This window comes from Protopterus annectens, chromosome 5.part1, assembly GCF_019279795.1.
Source record: "Protopterus annectens isolate FY-2018-M chromosome 5.part1, PAN1.0, whole genome shotgun sequence".
NCBI lineage: Eukaryota > Metazoa > Chordata > Ceratodontiformes > Protopteridae > Protopterus > Protopterus annectens.
In genome coordinates this window covers 569601559-569624038 of record NC_056736.1, presented here as the reverse complement: position 1 = coordinate 569624038, position 22480 = coordinate 569601559, and the positions used below count along the sequence as shown (strand labels likewise).

At 39.0% G+C, this 22480-nt stretch overlaps 1 protein-coding gene across 1 annotated transcript in view; it reads left to right on the top strand.

The window, feature by feature from the left end:
* The window catches only part of IFT88 (intraflagellar transport 88), a 1839004-nt gene that overhangs the window by 490366 nt on the left and 1326158 nt on the right, over window positions 1-22480 (top strand). The window contains exon 8 of the mRNA XM_044073191.1: window positions 320-410. Within this exon, the coding sequence (XP_043929126.1) occupies window positions 320-410 (91 nt within the window). The remainder of the gene's footprint in view (window positions 1-319; window positions 411-22480) is intronic.

Here is a 22480-nt window from a genome sequence, read left to right as displayed (position 1 = left end):
TCAATCTGAGGTAATGGGGATTGACTAAGGCCTTATAGGTAGAGTGAGGAGCTCGAGAGTTGGATACGAACTCTGTAGTGTGTAACCAAGTCAGATCCAAGCCTCGGGTCTGAAACCATGGGTTGAGGAAGGATGAACATGGACAACACAGATGCCTAGTTATGGTGATTACATAACTTTTAATTAAACACTACTTGCAAACAGTAGTAAATACAAATAAATAATGCATTACAGTGTTGGATTAAACATGTTAGAATGTAAAATTTGCTGATGCTTCACTTTTACTCCCTTAACAATTGACTGTTTATTTTCATTTTAGTCCAGAAGAGAAGATTAAACAACTAGAGAAGAAAGTTAATGAACTAATTGAAGAGAGCTGCATAAGCAGTAGTCGTGGAGAGTTACGGCTGGTGAGCAATATTTATTATCTTGTCCAGAGACAACAGTAGCATAGGTTTCATTCTATTAGATGGGATGGGTGGTGTAATATATTGATCTTATTTGATGGTCTGTATACTATAACAGGTGGACTTATGTCCTCAGACACCCTTTCTCTCAGCAGCTTATCTAATCTTCTCCAAGCTCATCCCCTCCTCCCATGATGAACTGGTTCCTTCTCCATATCTCATTGCTGCATCCTCAAGAAACAACATGAATCTCTGCACCTGAAGTGATTCTGTTTTAAAAGCTTTCAAATGCTAGTTCCGTCACAGATGAAGCACTAAATTTGTTCATGTTATTGTATATTTTCAGTCTTTCAACAGTTTGTGGTAGCACAAAAATAGCTACAAAAATGTTTATATTTTCCTTCATTTCTTTACTTTCCCACCTTCTCAGGCCTCTTTGCTGCTGTACTGTCTCGGTGATTCCTTTCCTGCCTTTCTCCACTTGACACCACTCCTGTTTTCATCCCTAGTAAATAGTTCAGTAGTTTCTTTAGTAACAATTAGTTGAAGTTTTTTTTTTTTTTCCAGAATTGCACTTTTGCTCTTTGTTATCAAGTGATATTTTTCTGGTTGATAGACATAACCTTTTCTTAGAAGTTTTCTTCAGCTGTTATTATTGCATAATTGTTTGTGAGTATAATTTAATCTTTGTCTTTGCTGCCTATTATAGTGGTAATAGGAGTCTGTTTTGATACGCAGTGCCTTTATTACACTAAACTGCCTTGCAGCTGCTGCTGTATTAGTTGCTTAAAAATGGATATGGAACAGTTATCTGGTTTTACTAAATGTAAAAGTTTTTTCCATAAGACACCCCCTCACACTCCCCCAGGACCTGCATAACTTGGTCTGTCGTGTGCCTGGGGTTGGAACAGTTGGGTGCCAAATGTGCAATTTGCAAACCTTTAGTCAGCAGACCCATCCTTGTTCTCAGGAGCAAGTTTATTGTGAAGGACATATTAAAAGAGAATCTCCCCAAGGATGATTCCTGCTCGGAGAGGAAAAAAGAGAAGTGTAGACATGCGGAGGTAAAAGAGATAACCCTGGTTGTTTCTTTCTCAGCAAGATCCCTAGATTGGAGGACCTTCACTCAGCTGAACCTGACATCTGTCAAGCCCCCTTGGTGCCATGAACTACACCTTTTTCAAGTATCTCCAGACCTTGATCATTCAGGGTGTTTGGACTCAGGAGCAAGGAGAAGGTTCAGTAGCTTCTCCGCAGAGCATGGGTTGTTCAGATTCTTGCACTCCTGGCCAACTTTAGCCCTTTTTGTCGGGTCATTCCAGGTTGGTGCGAATGCCCTGCCGCTCCACTGGATTTGGAAAAGACAATGATGGCCTTTTTAAAGGTTACACTGGTGTTGGATGTCATCTTGGCCCTGTCTGTCTCTAGGCTGCAAGAGATGGGCCCTTCATCTCCAGTTCTGTGTTCCTAACCTGGGTTTGGTCTTAGCACCAGGAGTATCAGAACTGATATTGGAACCAACTCTTTTCTTTTGGCATGGTCATGACATTTGCAGCAGTGTTGGCCCCCTTGGGACAAGTGATATTGATGCCACTCCTTTTGACATAGGTTTTTACTAGGCCTGAGATTGTTAGCATCAATATGTATTTGACACCAGGATTGACCCCAACCCCATAAGGCCCATAGTCAGTGTCAGTGCTTTTGGTGTTTTATGCCTGAATGCCAAAAACTCTGTGTCATCTGTATCAGGTTTGGGGATTGGTACTGGGAACTGGTAAAGCTGTAGTAATAGTGTTAACCTCTGTGTCAACATGACTCACAGTCTTGGAGTTCTTGGCACTGATGTCCTCTGTGCTAGCAGTCAAGGGGGCATTGTACCAGAGAGAACTTTGATTCTTCTGGCTGTTAAGGCGTACAACATGTTAGCCCTGCTAACATACACCACTCAGCTTGATACCTTTAGCCATAATTCCTCTTCCCAATATGACCTAGGACTGGTTTATCAGCAGCCGCAGATCTTGACAAGGGAGAGGCTTCTCTCCAGTTCTCTTTGGAAGACCCCAAATTTGGGGATATCTTTCAAATGATGAGACAGAGGATATCCTGGCCCTCCGATCCTAACTCCCCTAAGGAGGAGATCCTTCAGGAGGTTTTCCAGTCTTGCAAACCAGCAGCTTTGGTGGTCCCACCCCTTGACAAGATGGCAGAATTAATTTGCCAAGGTGCATGTAAGGAACCCAACAGAGCAGAGACCATAACTCAAAAGCCAGACAAGATTCTGCATGCTTCCAAGGACATGCTCTACTGGAGCAAAGGAACACTTCTGGACTCCATTATTGTCTCCGCTGACACAAAAAGTGGGACTCTAGAGGATTCTCAGGCTACCCCTTCCCTGGACAAGGAGTCCAAAATCATGGATCACTTTGGGAGGCAAGTATATGCCATCATGTATCATTTTTTGTATGTTCCATAAACTACTTGATGCATTTGATCTCATTCTAGAGGGAGCTAGCCAACAAGAGACCTATCCTAGATCTTTTTTTATAAACTTCCATGTCAAAATTCCAAAGTTCAAAATGTTATCTGTACAGTATCTGTTAACTCTTACTCCACCTCTCAGTTTTCTAGTACCTCTGGATTTAAAAGATGCCCATCATCACATTTCAGGTCTCTAATAAGATTTCAGATGCTTTTTGTGTTTTTCTGTGTGCTTTATCTTTGGTTTGTCAGCTACTCTTGAGTGTTTACAAAGTGCCTGGCTCTAGTAGTTGTCTATAGCAGGTTGTAGTGCATTCATGTTTCCATTTTTTAGATGTAGATTCTCTTAGAAGTTATCTAGAATCTCTGGTTTGGATAAAAAAAAAAAAAAACTTTCTCATATTATGGGATTTCAGGTGAGCATAAAGAAAGGTCTTCTGGATACATCCTTCATGTTGGCTTTTCTTCCTCAGGACAATGTTGAATCCTAAAAGGAACAGTTTCTGAACTTTTTCCACCAGACTTTGGCATCTATTAGGTAATATCTCATGATTCTAGGTTTCACGGCCTTTACAGTTCTCATGAGTCCTTTGACCAGACTTTATTTGAGGAAAATTCAATGGTTTATCAAATTATTTTGAACTTGATACCAACACCCCCCTATTATTTCAAATCCCAGTACTGGGGTTTGTAAAAAGGGAATTACACTGGTGGATGAATCAGTTGTCTCTCAACCCAGGTTTCCCTTTTTCCCTTTCAGCCCCTACTCTGTCTGTAACCACAGATGCCTCAGACTTTGCTTGTGGAGCTCTTTCCAAAGAGTGAAAGCTCAGGGTCTATGGAACAAGCAGGACAAATTAAAGCACATAAATGTCAGAGATACAATGGCACTAATAAATGCTCTAAAATCCCTGAACTTTCTTCGGATCCCAGACCCTCAACTAATAATCACTGACAATACTACAATGATGTTATATATAAACAAATGGGAAAACCAGAAGAGCATACCTTGTGTGGTAGCTGTAACAGCCTGAGAACTAGCAAATGGCAACACTTTTGCAGAGGTTCTGAGTCAAAACAGTAACAAACCTAATACCCCTTTTCGGAAGGAGGGTTATCAACTGAGAGGTACCAAAAAGTGGTTCAACACCACACAACAGAAAGGAAAAAGAAAAGGGAAAAACAGATAGAACCATTGGACTTTTCATTACATGAAATGTTTTCCATAAGTATTGTGAATTTGAGTTGTGTTTCACTCTCAGCTGTTACTAGTGAAGTATTAAAGAAAGGTTTTTCTTTCATTCCAAGAAACAAAGTAAAATTGGATAAGCTTTTGGTAGATTTTAGATTATATTTGAGGAAATTGAACTTGAAATATATTATGAATGACGTTGGGACCAACTACATTACACAAAATCATTCAACACCCACTAGACCCAGTACTTTTAACCCACCTTTGTTGAACACACTACAGGTATTTCAGAATGTATGTGAAAGGCAATTCAGGGAACATAACACATTTGTGGCAATTGAAAATTTGAGTAAAGAGGAATTTGAAGCCCTTGACGAGCTAGCTAGAAATCCCAATTTAAGGGTAATGAAAGCCGACAAGGGTGGTAAAATTATTATAATGGATAATGTTGAATACGAAAAAGGAATTGAGTTACTCTTAAATGACAATACTAATTATTGTAAAGTGTCATTGGAGTCAGTAAAAACAAGTTTTAGGAACATAGATGGAACATTATTTGACATGTTTTGTCAAGGTGAAATCAATCAAACTGACTACAATTTTTTGATAGTTGAAAATCCAAACATGTCAAAATTCTTTGGTATTCCCAAAATACAAAATACAGAAGAAGGATTAACATTTAGACCAATTGTATCTGCCAAACATGCCAAAACAGAAAATATCTCAGTATGGTTAGATCACTTTCTCAACCCCATAGCACAAAGTTCTGAATATTACTTAAGAGATTCCTGGCACTTGTTAGAAATTTTACATAACATCAAAATCACAAGTGAGAAGGCCTCCTTTGCAACTTTAGATGTGAAGAGCCTTTACACTTCCATCAACCAGGAAGAAGGCCTGGAGTACATGAGAGAATATCTCACCAGTAAAACTGACCTCCAAGGAGACAGAGTAAATACACTATGTACACTAATGGGTCTTGTGTTAGAAAATAACATCTTTAGATTTAATAAAAATTTATATAAACAGTTATCCGGAGTGGCTATGGGGTCAAGGGTTGCACCAGCCTTTGCGAATATTGTGATGGCCAACTGGGAAAGAAATCACTTAAAAACACATCAAAGTTTCAAAAAAGTGATTTTTTATTGCAGATACATTGATGATTTGTTTTTTGTCTGGGATGGAGAGAAAAGTGACTTTGAAACCATGGTGGATGATTTAAACAAAACCACAGAATTTTTAACATTCAAAATAGGTGGTTTCAGTAAGCAGATTAATTTTTTAGACCTTACTTTAAAAATGGAAGGTACAATAGGTAACATACAAAGTAAAATTTACAGGAAGTTATGTTTCGTCAACCAATATTTGCACAAGGATAGCCTTCACCCCGAGCACATGAAGAAAGGGGTGATAAAAGGGCAAATGATTCGGTTAAGTAGACTTACATCTGAGGATGAGGTCTACGAAGAAGAATTAATGCTTCTTAGAAATATGTTCATACAAAGGGGCTATGAAACTAGTTGGTTATTGAAATTGGAAGACGAAGTGACTAAATTAAGACAGGGGGTGGCTAGGCCTATTTTGACATCTAGTGACGTCTTAGCAGGGGCCCCGAGTATTATTGGAAGGGAAGTGGTCACAACAAAAGGAGATTACAACAGTGCCTTTCCATTACCAATCACTGATGAAATGTGGTCAATAAAAAATACAATAGAAAAGAATTGGAACATTATCCTAGGTAACAAGGATTTGTCCAACATTGTGGGTAGATCTCCGAGATTTACATACAAAATGGTTACAAACATCAAATTAATTTTAGAGAGATCAAACAATTCTAAACAGGTCAATGGAGTTTTTGTGAATAAAAAGGGAACTTATGCATGCAGCAACTGCAAACAATGTAGGTTTATTAGCAACACCTCATTTATTAAGATAAAACATTTGGGTAGAACATTATGGGCTTCAAAATATTACAATTGTAATAGCCAATTTGTTGTTTACCTGGCAAGTTGCTGTACATGCCAAAGTTATTACATTGGAAAGACCAAAAGAATGTTGAGACGTAGAATATATGAGCACGTCTTAGCCATTAGAAAAAAAGACAAAAACAATGCTTTGGCCAGACACTCTATAGAATGTGAAAATTTCAAAAAGTTTGAGTTTCACATTTTAGAACAGATTGAACAGGGTGTGTTCGTGGGTGACCTTAATAACAAATTGGAACAAAGAGAAGCTTTGTGGCAACTAATGCTATGGGCAGATAGTCCACCAGGTCTAAACGAGATGATTAATTTAAAGTGCTTTTTGGTTGATAGATAGATCATCCAGTTTAATATTAGTTAGAACATGTTTGTAGAACATTAGCAGCACCAGAATACTGCATACTATAAGACATAGTATTTTTTCATTATAAAAGATTTTATAGGGTATTTTATAGTAACTAAGTTAGTAAAATAAGAAATGTACAAAGTACACTGGTTAAACATGTTTATGTGTGTATATATATTTACATAGTGTGTGTTTATATACAGTTTGTATAACCAACTAATATGGGGTAATGAACTTATTTACATATATATATTTTTTTACATGAAAAAACATTAGATACATCAAAGATAGAGTGGTATTATAGGTTTTATGATGAGCATATTTTAAGGTGATTATTTCATAACATTATGTATTGAAATATATGTATTTTTAAATACAAAAACAAAAGATGGTTTCGTGACCATTGTGATCAATTAATGACATCATTTCCTTTTATGTAACATAAAAGAAGAGTATGGGAAGACTCTTCTTTTTCTGATGAAGTTCACGCATTAAATTGTGAAAGAAAGCGCTAAAAAGATTATCTTGTGGTGGTCATTTAAAGTTTTATTTTTTCTTCGTATGTTTTTCAGTTTGGTTCTACAAATAATTCTTTTTTTGCTTGTGTTTGAGAAATAAGACTCGAGGATGGCCACGGAGATGTCTTCCCAAGACGAGTTACTGGATTTGTCAACATATCCAGTTCCTGAGGATATTACGTTGCGGGCTGAAGAGCCGGTAAACTTATCAGACTCAGAGGAGAGGTTGGCTACGAAAGTAGCACACATGGTTTTTGATTTTTTCAAAAAAGAATATCGAGCCGGTGATATTCCGAGCATTGTTTCAAATAAATCAACTGCCAACCAACAGGACAAATCCATCAAAGCAGTTAATTTAACTGCGAGTAAAAGTGGAAAAATAGTTAGTTCCACCGACATCCATCAGTTGGCAGTACCGGTGAGTTCTGTAAACACCGGACCACAGATATCAACAGTTCCGGTTGATTTAGATGTAGCGAGGAACGGAGACAGCGGGGGATCAACTGTAAACAGTGGATTACATGAGAGGACTGAAACTTTAATGTTTGAGAACGATATCATGGGCTACATTCACAACAAGATTGCCAACCCGTTCTCCGACATAGAAGACATTCCGGTAGGCACAAAAGTGAGTAATTCTTTAAACGATAGTTTTTCCTGCAAGAAAAGTATTTATAATTTGGAAAAACTTGTGTTCAGACATGCCACTTTAGTTTTAGAAGTGCACTATCTCAACGAATGTATTAAACGGAAGATAGTGCCTCAGGGATTAAGGGTCGCCAAATTTCCCAACTGTGTGACCCCAGGGGATGATCTGTGCAACCGATTAATAACTCTGTATAATGAAACAGGCATCGCCATGATGGGGTTACTAGTGAATCATTACGAAAGTGAACTTTCAAAAATTACTAAGGATATCAAACTTTTGGATGATTCGATAAAAGACTCTGACTGTTTCAGTAACTTTTTGTCTTTGTATAACAGTGTAGAAGCTAAGGTCAATAGACATCGTGCCACCATTATTTCACGTAAACAAAATAAGTTCAAGAGGGACATTAGAGCTTACAAACTAGACCTAGCTTATATCAGCAACACAGACAAAGGTAACGACACTGAGGTCATTGTTCACTGTACAGACACAGAGTTAAATCTTCCTTTGCAACAGAATTCAAATGTTGCTAAAAATTCAGATACCCGGATTACAACAGATGGGGAAACTTCTGAATTGAACAGAGGAAAGGAAGTTTCGGCTGGTACAAATAGGAACATTTTTTCAGCAAATGGCAACACTTTTGCAGAGGTTCTGAGTCAAAACAGTGACAAACCTAATACCCCTTTTCGGAAGGAGGGTTATCAACTGAGAGGTACCAAAAAGTGGTTCAACACCACACAACAGAAAGGAAAAAGAAAAGGGAAAAACAGATAGAACCATTGGACTTTTCATTACATGAAATGTTTTCCATAAGTATTGTGAATTTGAGTTGTGTTTCACTCTCAGCTGTTACTAGTGAAGTATTAAAGAAAGGTTTTTCTTTCATTCCAAGAAACAAAGTAAAATTGGATAAGCTTTTGGTAGATTTTAGATTATATTTGAGGAAATTGAACTTGAAATATATTATGAATGACGTTGGGACCAACTACATTACACAAAATCATTCAACACCCACTAGACCCAGTACTTTTAACCCACCTTTGTTGAACACACTACAGGTATTTCAGAATGTATGTGAAAGGCAATTCAGGGAACTTAACACATTTGTGGCAATTGAAAATTTGAGTAAAGAGGAATTTGAAGCCCTTGACGAGCTAGCTAGAAATCCCAATTTAAGGGTAATGAAAGCCGACAAGGGTGGTAAAATTATTATAATGGATAATGTTGAATACGAAAAAGGAATTGAGTTACTCTTAAATGACAATACTAATTATTGTAAAGTGTCATTGGAGTCAGTAAAAACAAGTTTTAGGAACATAGATGGAACATTATTTGACATGTTTTGTCAAGGTGAAATCAATCAAACTGACTACAATTTTTTGATAGTTGAAAATCCAAACATGTCAAAATTCTTTGGTATTCCCAAAATACAAAATACAGAAGAAGGATTAACATTTAGACCAATTGTATCTGCCAAACATGCCAAAACAGAAAATATCTCAGTATGGTTAGATCACTTTCTCAACCCAATAGCACAAAGTTCTGAATATTACTTAAGAGATTCCTGGCACTTGTTAGAAATTTTACATAACATCAAAATCACAAGTGAGAAGGCCTCCTTTGCAACTTTAGATGTGAAGAGCCTTTACACTTCCATCAACCAGGAAGAAGGCCTGGAGTACATGAGAGAATATCTCACCAGTAAAACTGACCTCCAAGGAGACAGAGTAAATACACTATGTACACTAATGGGTCTTGTGTTAGAAAATAACATCTTTAGATTTAATAAAAATTTATATAAACAGTTATCCGGAGTGGCTATGGGGTCAAGGGTTGCACCAGCCTTTGCGAATATTGTGATGGCCAACTGGGAAAGAAATCACTTAAAAACACATCAAAGTTTCAAAAAAGTGATTTTTTATTGCAGATACATTGATGATTTGTTTTTTGTCTGGGATGGAGAGAAAAGTGACTTTGAAACCATGGTGGATGATTTAAACAAAACCACAGAATTTTTAACATTCAAAATAGGTGGTTTCGGTAAGCAGATTAATTTTTTAGACCTTACTTTAAAAATGGGAGGTACAATAGGTAACATACAAAGTAAAATTTACAGGAAGTCATGTTTCGTCAACCAATATTTGCACAAGGATAGCCTTCACCCCGAGCACATGAAGAAAGGGGTGATAAAAGGGCAAATGATTCGGTTAAGTAGACTTACATCTGAGGATGAGGTCTACGAAGAAGAATTAATGCTTCTTAGAAATATGTTCATACAAAGGGGCTATGAAACTAGTTGGTTATTGAAATTGGAAGACGAAGTGACTAAATTAAGACAGGGGGTGGCTAGGCCTATTTTGACATCTAGTGACGTCTTAGCAGGGGCCCCGAGTATTATTGGAAGGGAAGTGGTCACAACAAAAGGAGATTACAACAGTGCCTTTCCATTACCAATCACTGATGAAATGTGGTCAATAAAAAATACAATAGAAAAGAATTGGAACATTATCCTAGGTAACAAGGATTTGTCCAACATTGTGGGTAGATCTCCGAGATTTACATACAAAATGGTTACAAACATCAAATTAATTTTAGAGAGATCAAACAATTCTAAACAGGTCAATGGAGTTTTTGTGAATAAAAAGGGAACTTATGCATGCAGCAACTGCAAACAATGTAGGTTTATTAGCAACACCTCATTTATTAAGATAAAACATTTGGGTAGAACATTATGGGCTTCAAAATATTACAATTGTAATAGCCAATTTGTTGTTTACCTGGCAAGTTGCTGTACATGCCAAAGTTATTACATTGGAAAGACCAAAAGAATGTTGAGACGTAGAATATATGAGCACGTCTTAGCCATTAGAAAAAAAGACAAAAACAATGCTTTGGCCAGACACTCTATAGAATGTGAAAATTTCAAAAAGTTTGAGTTTCACATTTTAGAACAGATTGAACAGGGTGTGTTCGTGGGTGACCTTAATAACAAATTGGAACAAAGAGAAGCTTTGTGGCAACTAATGCTATGGGCAGATAGTCCACCAGGTCTAAACGAGATGATTAATTTAAAGTGCTTTTTGGTTGATAGATAGATCATCCAGTTTAATATTAGTTAGAACATGTTTGTAGAACATTAGCAGCACCAGAATACTGCATACTATAAGACATAGTATTTTTTCATTATAAAAGATTTTATAGGGTATTTTATAGTAACTAAGTTAGTAAAATAAGAAATGTACAAAGTACACTGGTTAAACATGTTTATGTGTGTATATATATTTACATAGTGTGTGTTTATATACAGTTTGTATAACCAACTAATATGGGGTAATGAACTTATTTACATATATATATTTTTTTACATGAAAAAACATTAGATACATCAAAGATAGAGTGGTATTATAGGTTTTATGATGAGCATATTTTAAGGTGATTATTTCATAACATTATGTATTGAAATATATGTATTTTTAAATACAAAAACAAAAGATGGTTTCGTGACCATTGTGATCAATTAATGACATCATTTCCTTTTATGTAACATAAAAGAAGAGTATGGGAAGACTCTTCTTTTTCTGATGAAGTTCACGCATTAAATTGTGAAAGAAAGCGCTAAAAAGATTATCTCGTGGTGGTCATTTAAAGTTTTATTTTTTCTTCGTATGTTTTTCAGTTTGGTTCTACAAATAATTCTTTTTTTAGCCTGAGAACTAGCAACTCAGCACAATCTGACATTCCACGCTGCTTACATTCCATTAGGTCAGAATGTTATAAAAGATAAACTAAGCAGGACTAGGACAGACCTCCCCCAAAAATGGAAGTTGCACCCAGGGTTTTCCAAGAATTGAGCCAACTGTTCGAACACCTCAGGTAGAGTTGTTTGCCTCCATTTGCAACAGGCAGCTAAAGAAATTCTATCCCAAGATTCCTTGCACAAAAGGCCTGGATGACAGATGCTTTTTCATTCCCTTTTAATGGAATGTTTCTGTGTGCCCTACCACCCTTTCTTATGATAATGAGGCCTTTTGGACCAGGCAACAGTAGTTCTTCCTCCTTCTTCTCTAAATGACCAAGAACAATTACCACAGGGTTTCTTTCATTATGGACGTACACAGGACATGGATTGTTTGATACACACCCAACCTTCAATTTCTTCAACACACTGATTGGACGATAACATTTTATTACCTTATGCAGCTGTTTTCTGAGGACATGCAGCAAGTATTTAAAGGAACCTACGAAACCTGCTTCCAGAAAGTCATATTTGGTGAAATGGAAAAGATTTTCTAATTGATGCCAAAGTAAGAACCAGGATCCTTTTAAGGCACAGACGTGTCTGTTTCTAAAGTATTTATGAGTTGTCATTCTCTGTTCTTTCTTACTGTTCTATCAAGATTCACCTTTTGGCTGTCTCTTTTTGTCTGCTCATGGATCCCCCATTTCTACCCTCCCTCAAGTCAAACAGTTTTTGCTATGTTTTTTTATGTATCTGGCCACCTACAAAACAGTGGCTCCTTATTGGGTTTTTGATTTTGTACTGGAGATGCACTTTTTTTTCCTTTTTGAATTTGCTTATGAGGCTTATTTGAAGTTTTTTTTATCTTGAAAACAGTGTTATTCATTGCTCTGACGTAAGAGCGAGTTACAAGCTGTTATAGTAATTCAGCCCTAGCTCATCTTTTACAAAGATAGGGTAGCCTTTAGAATAAATACTCCATTTATGTCTGAAGTAGTTTCACAGTTTACTTTGAAGAGGGTAACTGCGGTTTTGGTGCTGCGGTAGCATTATCACCTCACAGTAAGACGTTGTCCTGTTCGATTCTCAGCTAGAGCGTCTTCTGTGTGGAGACATGCGTGAATGGGCGTACCTTCGTTGAAGGTTGTGCGTCAGGGCGGCAACTTGGCACGTAAAAATCTACTGCCAATCATTAGCGGACCAGAGTTCCGCTGTGGCGACCCCTTACCGGGAAAAGCCGAAAGACACAACAACTTTGAAGAGGGTATTCATTCCCATTTTCTGTCCAGAATCAGAAACTAGGGAAAAAAGAATTTTACATACTGTGGATATCTAAAGGCAATTTAGATACTACACTGACACGATCAAAACCTTCCAGAATTGTAGCCAACTGTTTATTTTCTGTGAAGGTAAGAGAAAGGAGATGGTCATTGTCAAAGCAAACCATTTAAAAATAGCTGCCTCATGCTATTGCTTTTTGTTATTCTTACCATAACAAGGCATCTCTCAGGAGAGGTCAGGGTCTGCTCTTCCAGGAGTTTGGCTACTTCGTTTTTTTTTTTGTTTTTTGTTTGGAAAGTGGGAGGAATCTAGAAATATACTAGATGCAGCATCTTGGTCATCTGTGCACATCTTTTCCAAGCTTTACGAACTAGATACTTTCTATAGGTCTAGAGCAGGCTTTGCTAGGACTATTCTTTAGAGGCTGCTGAAGTCTGATCCTTCTTCCTCACCCATTAATTCTAAGATTTAGTATTCTTCCCATATAGCTTAAGCTACTGCAACAGTGATGAGCGTAGTAAAGTTGTGTAAGTAAACTTACCTTAACAGTAGATGTGTGAATAGATCACTGTTGTAGGAACATCTTCCCTCCATCTCCCTTATTTTTGTTATGTTTTATGCCAGGGTGTGGATAGTTTCCTTTTCTCTATCACATACCAAAATGTCAGGACTCTAGCTTCCCTTGTGCAGAGGTAAGAAAGCCCTGAATGTTTGTAACCTTAACCACTGACTTTATACAACTTTCCTCAAGCTGTCAAGCAGTTAGAGCACATAGAAGGTGCTATAAGTTTTGGAAGTTGGTCGTTTGTCCAGTCCTTGGCAGGCAGAATGTGTCTCATATTGCTTACGCTTCTTGCAGAAGTGATTTTTTTAAACTTTTCCAGTTATAGTAAATTTACTTACACAATTAAATTCAATTAACATGAGAAGCATACTGAACAAACCACTGAATTCCACTCCTGGATATCTGTACACTCCCTAGACATCATAGCCCTCTGTGAAACTTGGCTAAAACCCCATATTACAGACAAAGACACCCCCCCCCGGCTACAATATCTTAAGACTAGATAGAACCCAACTTACCATAACCCCCTAACTATCCCCTCCTGCCCAGCCTCACCTGCAGAAATTCTTGTTGCAAACTGTAAATTGAATACCCACACCTCACTAAATATAGCTGTTCATAGGTGTGTACTAGGTTAATGGCCCTGGAGCCTTTACAAGCCTAGCCTATACAAGTGCCCTGACATCGTGCCACCTGTCATTAGTTCCCAGTGCCTCTATCAAGTAGAGCCACTGGAGTGATCCCAGGGGTGAACTTTCTATTTCCCATCCACTCATCAAGATTTGTCTTGAAAAGGGCCAGTGAGCTGCTCTACTTGACATGTATGGAAAGTCTATTCCAGAGCATGGTCAGTCTCTGTGTTATGAACCTGTCCCTCCAGCATGTTCTGTTGATTGTGGTAATGTGATTGAGGTCTCTAGAGCATGTGGTGTGGAGGGATTGGGATTTCTTTAGATGTAGCATTTCTAGCAGAGCTGGGTCAGACATGGCTTTGTAAGTCAAGCAGAGATCTCCTCGTAGTAGACGATATGAGACAGAGACTAGCTAGAGCTTTTTGAGTCTGTCCATGTAGGATATGTGTTTAAGGCCTAAGATCCTCTTCGTGAGGTACTTTTGTGGCCTTTCCAGTTGTTGCTTGTGTCTAGTGGGGTACATGCCAAATGGGGCATTATACTCAATGATTGACCTAATGAGGGAAGAGTAGAGAGATGATGACCTCTTTCTTCCTGGATCAAAACCCTTGGTAATAAGATGTGCCACATAGAAGGACATTCTGACCACAGTGGCAATGTAGTGGTCAAAGGAGAGGTTGCTGTCAACCTGTGTCCCCAGATCTCTTATAACACCTTCAGTGTTCAGTGGGCTCCCATTGATGTGGTAATTAGTGGGAACTGAGTTTTTCCCAAATGTGATGCTGACGCATTTTTTGGCATTAAGCTTAAGGCCATGGTTTTGACACCAGTCATTGGTCTCAGTGAGTCCTTTCTGTAGGATGTCTGCATCACTTGAGGAGTTAATAATGGTTCCCAGCTTGCAGTCATCTGCGAACTTGGTCAGCCAGAGTTCCTCTGTATTGACCTGGACTTCTGAGAAGTAGATGCTAAAGAGGAGAGGACCCAGGACCGATCCATGTGGGACTCCACTCGTGACTGGTCGGCAGTCTGACTTGAAGTCCGCTACTTTCACACTGTGGGTTTTATCTGTGAGCCAATTTGCAACCCACCTAGTGATATAGGGGTTGATGCCTAGTTTGGTGAGTTTATCAATAATTCCTAAGTGGGGAATGGTATCAAAGGCCTTGGTCAGATCGAGGTAGGCTGTATGAACTGCCTTCCACAGCTCTGGTGACTGACTCAAAGAACTCAACTAGGTTGAGCTGGCATGATCTACCTTTCACAAAACCAAATTGAGTGGGACCTACAGTTTGGAGATTCCCTATATCCTTGTTAATTAAGTCCATGATGATGCGCTCCATAGCCTTACATATCAGACTCGTCAGGCTTATGGGCCGATAATTCCCAGGGTCTGTAGATGCACCCCCTTTATGGAGAGGGATGACGTAGCAGTGCACCATGCGATAAGGACAAAGTCTGAGGTGAGGCTGTGATTGAACAGGGCACACAGATGTGGTACCAGTTCAGTTTGTATTCTACATTCCACCTGGTGACAACATTGCAGTACTGGAAAGTATCCTTTCCTCACTCTGCACTGACCTCCCCAATAAAACTGTACTCCTTGGAGATGTCAACATCAACTGGTTAACTCTTTCCACCGAATCCCCCTCCGCCTCTATTAATTTACATGGTTTCACCCAACTAATATCCACACCTACTTATACCTCTAAATCTACTAATCATTCATCTGTCCTTGACTGGATCCTAGTAACACACCCCCATAAGTATCATTTCCCTGAAACTCTACCAGATACCCTTAGTGACCACTGCCTAATTAAAGTCCTCTGTTTTTCTCCTCACATGTATAAGCTACATAAGATCAAAGCATATCACAAATTAAACAACTTTGACTCAAATAAACTAAACAGCCGGTTCTCAGCTATCAACTGGTCATTCCTTAGCCACTTACCCCCTTGATGATGCAGTAATGGAATTTAACAAAATATTACTCAACATACACAACTCCCTAGCCCCCATACGAAATATTAGAATAAAGTCAGCCATATCCCCTTGGCTCACAAATGCCACCCGCACCCTAATGACTCAAAGGGATAAAACCTGGAAGCTCTGGACTAAAAAAAACTCCCCTCCCATCTCCAACAGTATAGATACCTACACAACCTTAATAAAAAGCTGTCACCAATGATAAGAAAAACTACTATACAAACCCTCCTGAAACGCACCTAAACAGCCCAAAAAAACTTTGGCATACAACAGTTAACCAAATCCTTCATCCAGAAAACCCCTCCTCTTCCCAACCTAGCCCTACAAACACTCCTCTCCAAACTGCTACTAATTTTAACTCCTATTTTATAGACTCCATCAGCAAACCAACCATCCAACCTCCAACTCCAACTCTACCTCACCCACCAACCCTCCTAAAACCTCCAACACCTCTGCAGCCTTCTCCCTGAAAACTGTATCCACCAACTACATTAAATCCCTACTTCTTAAACTTGAGCCATGCTCCCACTCAGCAGATGATCTCCCTCTACATTTTCTCCAGAAAACAGACAACTCCATAGCCCTACTCATCTTCATTCAATCTGGAAAAAATTATACACCCTACCCATCCATAAAGGTGGCAGCTCCACCAAACTATCAAACTTTAGGCCCATTGCAATTCTATCACCCCACTCAAAGATCCTGGAAAAATGTGTTCACAAACAAATCTTACAATACCTCATACAAGAGAACCTAATCACCCCCACCCAACAGGGATTTTGCCATAGTCACAGAACCTCTACTGCCCCCATCTCCTTTAGCAACACCATCTCACAAGCCACAGACCAGAACAAGCTAGTCTCCAGCCTCTTTCTTGATCTCTCAAAAGCTTTTGACACCGTCTCTCACCCCTTCCTCTTAAATAAACTCTCTGAACTCAACCTATCTACCTCTACAACCTCTTGTTTCTCTAGCTACCTCAGCAGTTGTTTCCAATCTGTAAAATGGTTTTCTGCGATCTCCCCAGAACTCCCCATAAACATAGGAGTTCCCCAAGATTCAATACTGGGCCCACTACTATTTAATATTTTCAATCAATTATCTACATCCACTGCTCAGTCTTCTCTGGTACAGTATGATGATGACTTCACAGTCATCAATATAGCCAATACCCTCTCTGATCTACATACAACAACTCAGAACTCCTTTTTGTCTATTGAAAAATGTCTCAACCAAAACCAACTAATCTTAAACCCAAAGAAGACTAAACTTGCTTTTTGTCACCAAAACAATGCATCATCTAAAACCTTCTTTCTGTATTTCTTCTCACAGTAAGACACCCATCACGGTTGAAACTCGCACCAAACTACTTGGTGTCATTGTTGATGACCACCTAAAATGTGACCTACATGTACTCAGTAACATTAAGAAAACCCACCAAAAACTTGGACTCCTCTACAGGAACAAAATCTTTTTGTCTAGTAAAGCCAAGACAGCCCTGTCCCATGCCTATCTACTACCAACCCTTCTCTACAGCTGTCTAATACTCACCAACTTACAAACCACACTCTTCCCTAAATTAGAAACCACCTACAACAAGGTTGCCAAATTTGCTGCTGAACTCCCATACGTTTCTCATCACTGCTTAGCACTCCGGAAACTAAACTGGCTAGAGCTTCCCCATAATCTTCTTCTCTCTCAGCTTCAGATAATTCACTCTATACTGCACCAGCCTTCTTTCTGTCCCAGCATTACCTCTATTATCTCCTCCTACTCCCCACCTAGGAAACTTTGAAGCTCAGAACAACACCTCCTTACCATATACAAGCCAAAGATCAACTTCGGCAAAAATCTCTACAGCTGTACACCAGCTGAAAACTGGAATAAACTTCCACTTGACATTTGAATTATTAAGCCCAAACCTCAGTTCAGCAATGCATTAAAAAAAACCTAAGCAATACAAGACTATGTCAGTATAATCATCCCCCAGACTGACCTTCTCTCTGCTAACCTGTCTCCCTCCCCCCTATCACCCTACTTCCTTTCCCCTGCACCTAATTTCTCTGCATTACTCCTACTACTTCTATCTTTCTCTACCTTGTGTCTGCATTTTACTATAGACATAAATACAAATTATTGTACCTAACGAGTTTTTTCCCACTGCTACTATTCAGGTGAACTTAAGATAAAGAATGTAAATTTTTCTATTTGTGTAACAGTTACTCTATTTTGTAATAGTCTGTACATTTCTGATTCTTAGGTAGCGTTGTCGCCTCACAGTAAGACGCTGTCCGGTTCGATTCTCAGCTAGAGCGTCTTCTGCGTGGAGACATGCGTGAATGGGCGTACCTTCGTTGAAGGTTGTGCATCAGGGCTGGTAACTCAACACGTAAAAATCAACTACCAATCATTAGCGGACCGGAGTTCTGTGGCGACCCCTAACCAAGAAAAGCCGAAAGACTCAAAGAAGCTATTAACAATCTTATGTCTTATCTCTAATTTGTAAATTTTGTTTAAATTTTGTTTTGTCAGTCTTGTTTTACATAGCTATATTTTTATGTCTTTGCAGTTATGCATTGGAATGTGTATGTATTTGTGGAGCTTTTCTCCCCAGGTCTCCACTGAAAAAGGGCTTTGGCTCAGCTGGACCAACCCGGTCAACAAATGTCAAATAAATAATAAATAAATTATACTTTCTGCCTGTATCTGTCCTTGGAAATATCTGTAAACATTCAGAAATTGCAGTTGAAACAAGTTCAGCAACTGACAATCTAACTTATTGTATTCCACCTGGACACCACAGCAATAGTAGTCTCCCTACTGACGTGTCACAGGTCGAACTTCTAATCAGTCAGCAAACACCAACAACTGCCATGATTCTAAACATGTTAGGATTACTGGCATCTTTAGTACAGATGTTACCTCTAGCAAGATATATGAGAGTACTTCATACTTCAGTGGACCTTAAAACTTCATGGTCACAAATGTAGGATCCAGTGACTCATACGATCCCACTGTTCAGGTCTTGTCTGAAATATCTTCATTGGTGGCTTCACCCTGTGAAGAAGCTAATGGGGTGCCCCTTTCTTCCTCCCATTCTAATAGCTACAGTAACCATGGACATGTCTGCATCAGGGTTGGGGGTATTGTCTGGGGCACACAGTTCAAAAAACCTGGACTCAACAGGAGACCCATCTGCACATCAGTATAGTGGAAATAAGGGTAATCCTACAAGAGTTACAGGCATTGCAGGACCACCTTCCCCAAGGAGTAATAATCATCCACTTGGGCAACTTGACTGTGGTATGGTATGTCATCAGGCAAAAAGGAGTCAGATCGTATCCCACCTTTTTCATGAAGCAGTGAAGGTATGGGAATAGGTGATCAACTTGCAGCAGTTTTTAGTTGCAACCCGTATCCTGGATCACGCCACCTCTTTAGTGGACAAACTGAGCAGGTATCTGCTAATGCCTCACAAGTGATTTCGAAGTATGTCTGTGATGAAAATGCATTTTCATCTTCGAGGAAGCTTTACTGTGACCTCTTCACCTCACTTTTCAATGTGACATGCAACATTATCTTTTCCATCGGGTTCAACTCCCTAAGGTACTCTAGCCCACTCTGTCCCTGCGTCTCCTTTGTGCATTCTTCCCTGTACCATTATGATGAAATTTATCCAGGAAAGCCAGACTGTGTACAGCTAAAGTAATTCTCAGAGCTCTGTTTTGGCCCTATTAACTTTAGTTTCCTCTTATGTGACCTCATTTAAAAAGGAAACCTCTCCTTCTAGAGCTTTATCCAAGGCTCCTGTCACACCTGTTTGGGAAGCTTCATCTGCACATACACTCCCTCAGGCTAACTGCATGTTTTCTTCTCGTCCATTAATAGTTAGGGACTCAGTTTACTCTCCCAGGGTTATCCAGTTATTTATGATATTACAAAAGCCTTCTACCTGAAAAGTACATAAGACAAATGGTTTATAGTCTATCCAGCAAGAACTGGATCCAGCAGCTCCAGTAGCATCAATTCTCTCTCTCTCTCTCTCTTTTTTTATCAGAGTGATATGATCAAGACTCCATTATTTTCCACTGTCAAAGTTCATCTTGTGGCCATTCCACATATCATCAAGGTCTCAACCGATTGCCTTTGTGTTTGTATAACCTTTCTAAGAGGGATCTTTTAACTAGACCTCCATACAAAGAATCAGCTCCATTTCTGAGTCTAAACTTTGTTCTAGAAAAGTTAACTTTAGCCCCATTTGAATCTGCAGATAAAGCCATCCTTAAGTATCTGGAAGACACTATTACTAGTTGGAATTACCTCAGCAAGAAGAGTTTTCAAACTGCATGCCCCTCCCTTGAAACACCATCTTTCCTCTTTCACAGAGATAGGGTGGTACTTAGAACTCACCTAACAGTCATTCCATTGGTAGCATTGGACCTCTGTTTTAATCAGACTATAAATCACCTTGCATTCTTTCCCAAGTACTCTAATAAGGGTGAACTCAAGTCACATTGTTTAGATGTTTTACAGACAACTGCATTTGTACCTAGACTATACAAAAGATTTGAAACTGATAATCATCTTTTTCTTGCCCTCATTCCTGACAGACTAAGTACAAGGATGACCAAAGTTAAATTGTCCAGATGGCTGTGTAACTGCATCACCTCATCTTTTGCCATTCTTTTAGTAACAAAACTTTAACGCTGAAACCAAAGGCAATCTCTAGAAGGTCTGTTACAAACTTGGCAGACTTTTTCAAGAATCTGTCCATAGATGACATTGGTGTGGCAGCAACATGGACCTCTTTGCGCAAAACATTGTATGCTCAATATCACATTGAGATCTACAGCAAAATCACATTGAGATCTACAGCAAACGGTGCTAACATTGTGTGGGACATATTATCTTGAGATCAACCATCCTGTTTTGCTGGGGAATTGATCCATCTATTACAGTATATGGACCGGATCAATTTGGATATGAAGGTTATGTTACTTACCATAATGACAGATCCTAGTGATCTGTTGTCCATATACTGTAATACACCTGCCTAGTTGTTGCCCAACCAAATTGTCACCTGTGCATCAGCTTGGAGGTTAGCCAGAGGTTATCCTATAATGTATCTCCAGGTTGTTAGCCTAGTAACAATATATGAATCTATGTTTGCCCTTTGCATGGAATACAGCAGCTGTTGTATAGACTACAGCAGCATCCTCAATCTAAAGAAGAAAGTATTGCATCATGGGAGAATGGGAGGAACCAAAGCCTGCAACAGCTTAGATAAGTTGCCAAGAGAAAGGTGCATACAATGACCAGTCCACATATTGCACGTTTTACAGTATATAAATAACAGATCAACAGGATTTGTCTTTATGGTAAGTTTTGATCTTGCATTATCTCATCCATCCTCTTTGACTGTTAGATTATTCACCACAAGATGGATCCAACATGACAGACTAATTCCTGTCTAAGTACTAAAGGTCTTTCCCCAGTGCCGTAATGCATCTGTCCCAAAATAAGATAAGTCTGAGAATTCATTAACTATCAACTGCATCTTGTTAAGGGCCATGGTAAAAAGGCTCTGTTAACACAATGCGATATTTTAAGATTCATACACAGATTATCCACAATGAGGAATGACCTCATTATCTGCTAATTTGCATATCTATGAACCACAGCCACCGTGGAGTACAGATTCACACTTCCCTTGGTAATTAACAACGGTGGCCACATCGTGTTGGTACAGGCACCGCTTCCTTCTTCAGTCACTCTCCAACATACATGCACACAGCACAGTAAAGCAAACACACACAAACACCACATACCCCATACCTGTCCCTGCTGTAAGAACATGCACAATGTCTCCTTTTTTTCTGCCCTGGTAGTTCATGGATGATTACTGTCAATTCGTAGTACCAGGCATTTGAGTTTCACAATTCATATCCTTCAGTAAATGCATGCTAAGACAATACCTCTCTGTTTGTCCTATGAGGTTGAAAGGTATGCTTCATATTTCCTGTACCTGTCTCTCATACATCACAATCTGTTGAAGGCATTGCATAATGTCAGAGATCCTCCCTATATGTTAAGAAAAAGTCTGATGCACTAACTTATCCCTTACCAAGAAAGTTTTACTCTCTCTAGTTTACCATGTTAGAGCCTGTTAGATGTTTTAGAAGCATTTTTTCTAGTTAGTGTAGGCATTTAGAGTTGTTTGGTAAAACAGGTAAACACTTCTTTGATTTTATAGAATAGCTTTATTAGTGTTTAGGGTATTTCTAGATTTGTCTAATCTGTGTTTAGCGTCTAGTTTAGACTGACAAGTTTAGTCAGACAATAATTTTTGTGTGCGTGTGTGTGCGTGTGCGTGTGTGTGCGTGTGCGTGCGTGTGTGTGCGTGTGTGTGTGTGCGTGTGTGTGTGTGTGTGTGTGTGTGTGCACACGCGTGCGCACACTTCACTCTTTCTTAATGGCTGACAGTGAAGGCATTAAAAACTGCACAGTGTGAGAGCATAATCTGACTCCCTAGGACCCACACTCCCTCTGTGTATATTGCTTAGGGCCACTCATTTTAATTCTGCAAGCCAAACCTGCACTTCTTTTAGAGCTCGAGCTTTACAAAACAGATGTGACAAACTAATAAGCGACTCCTTCCTTCCCAGACAGGGTTTCCAACACCCCTGTCTCTTTCTCATCCAC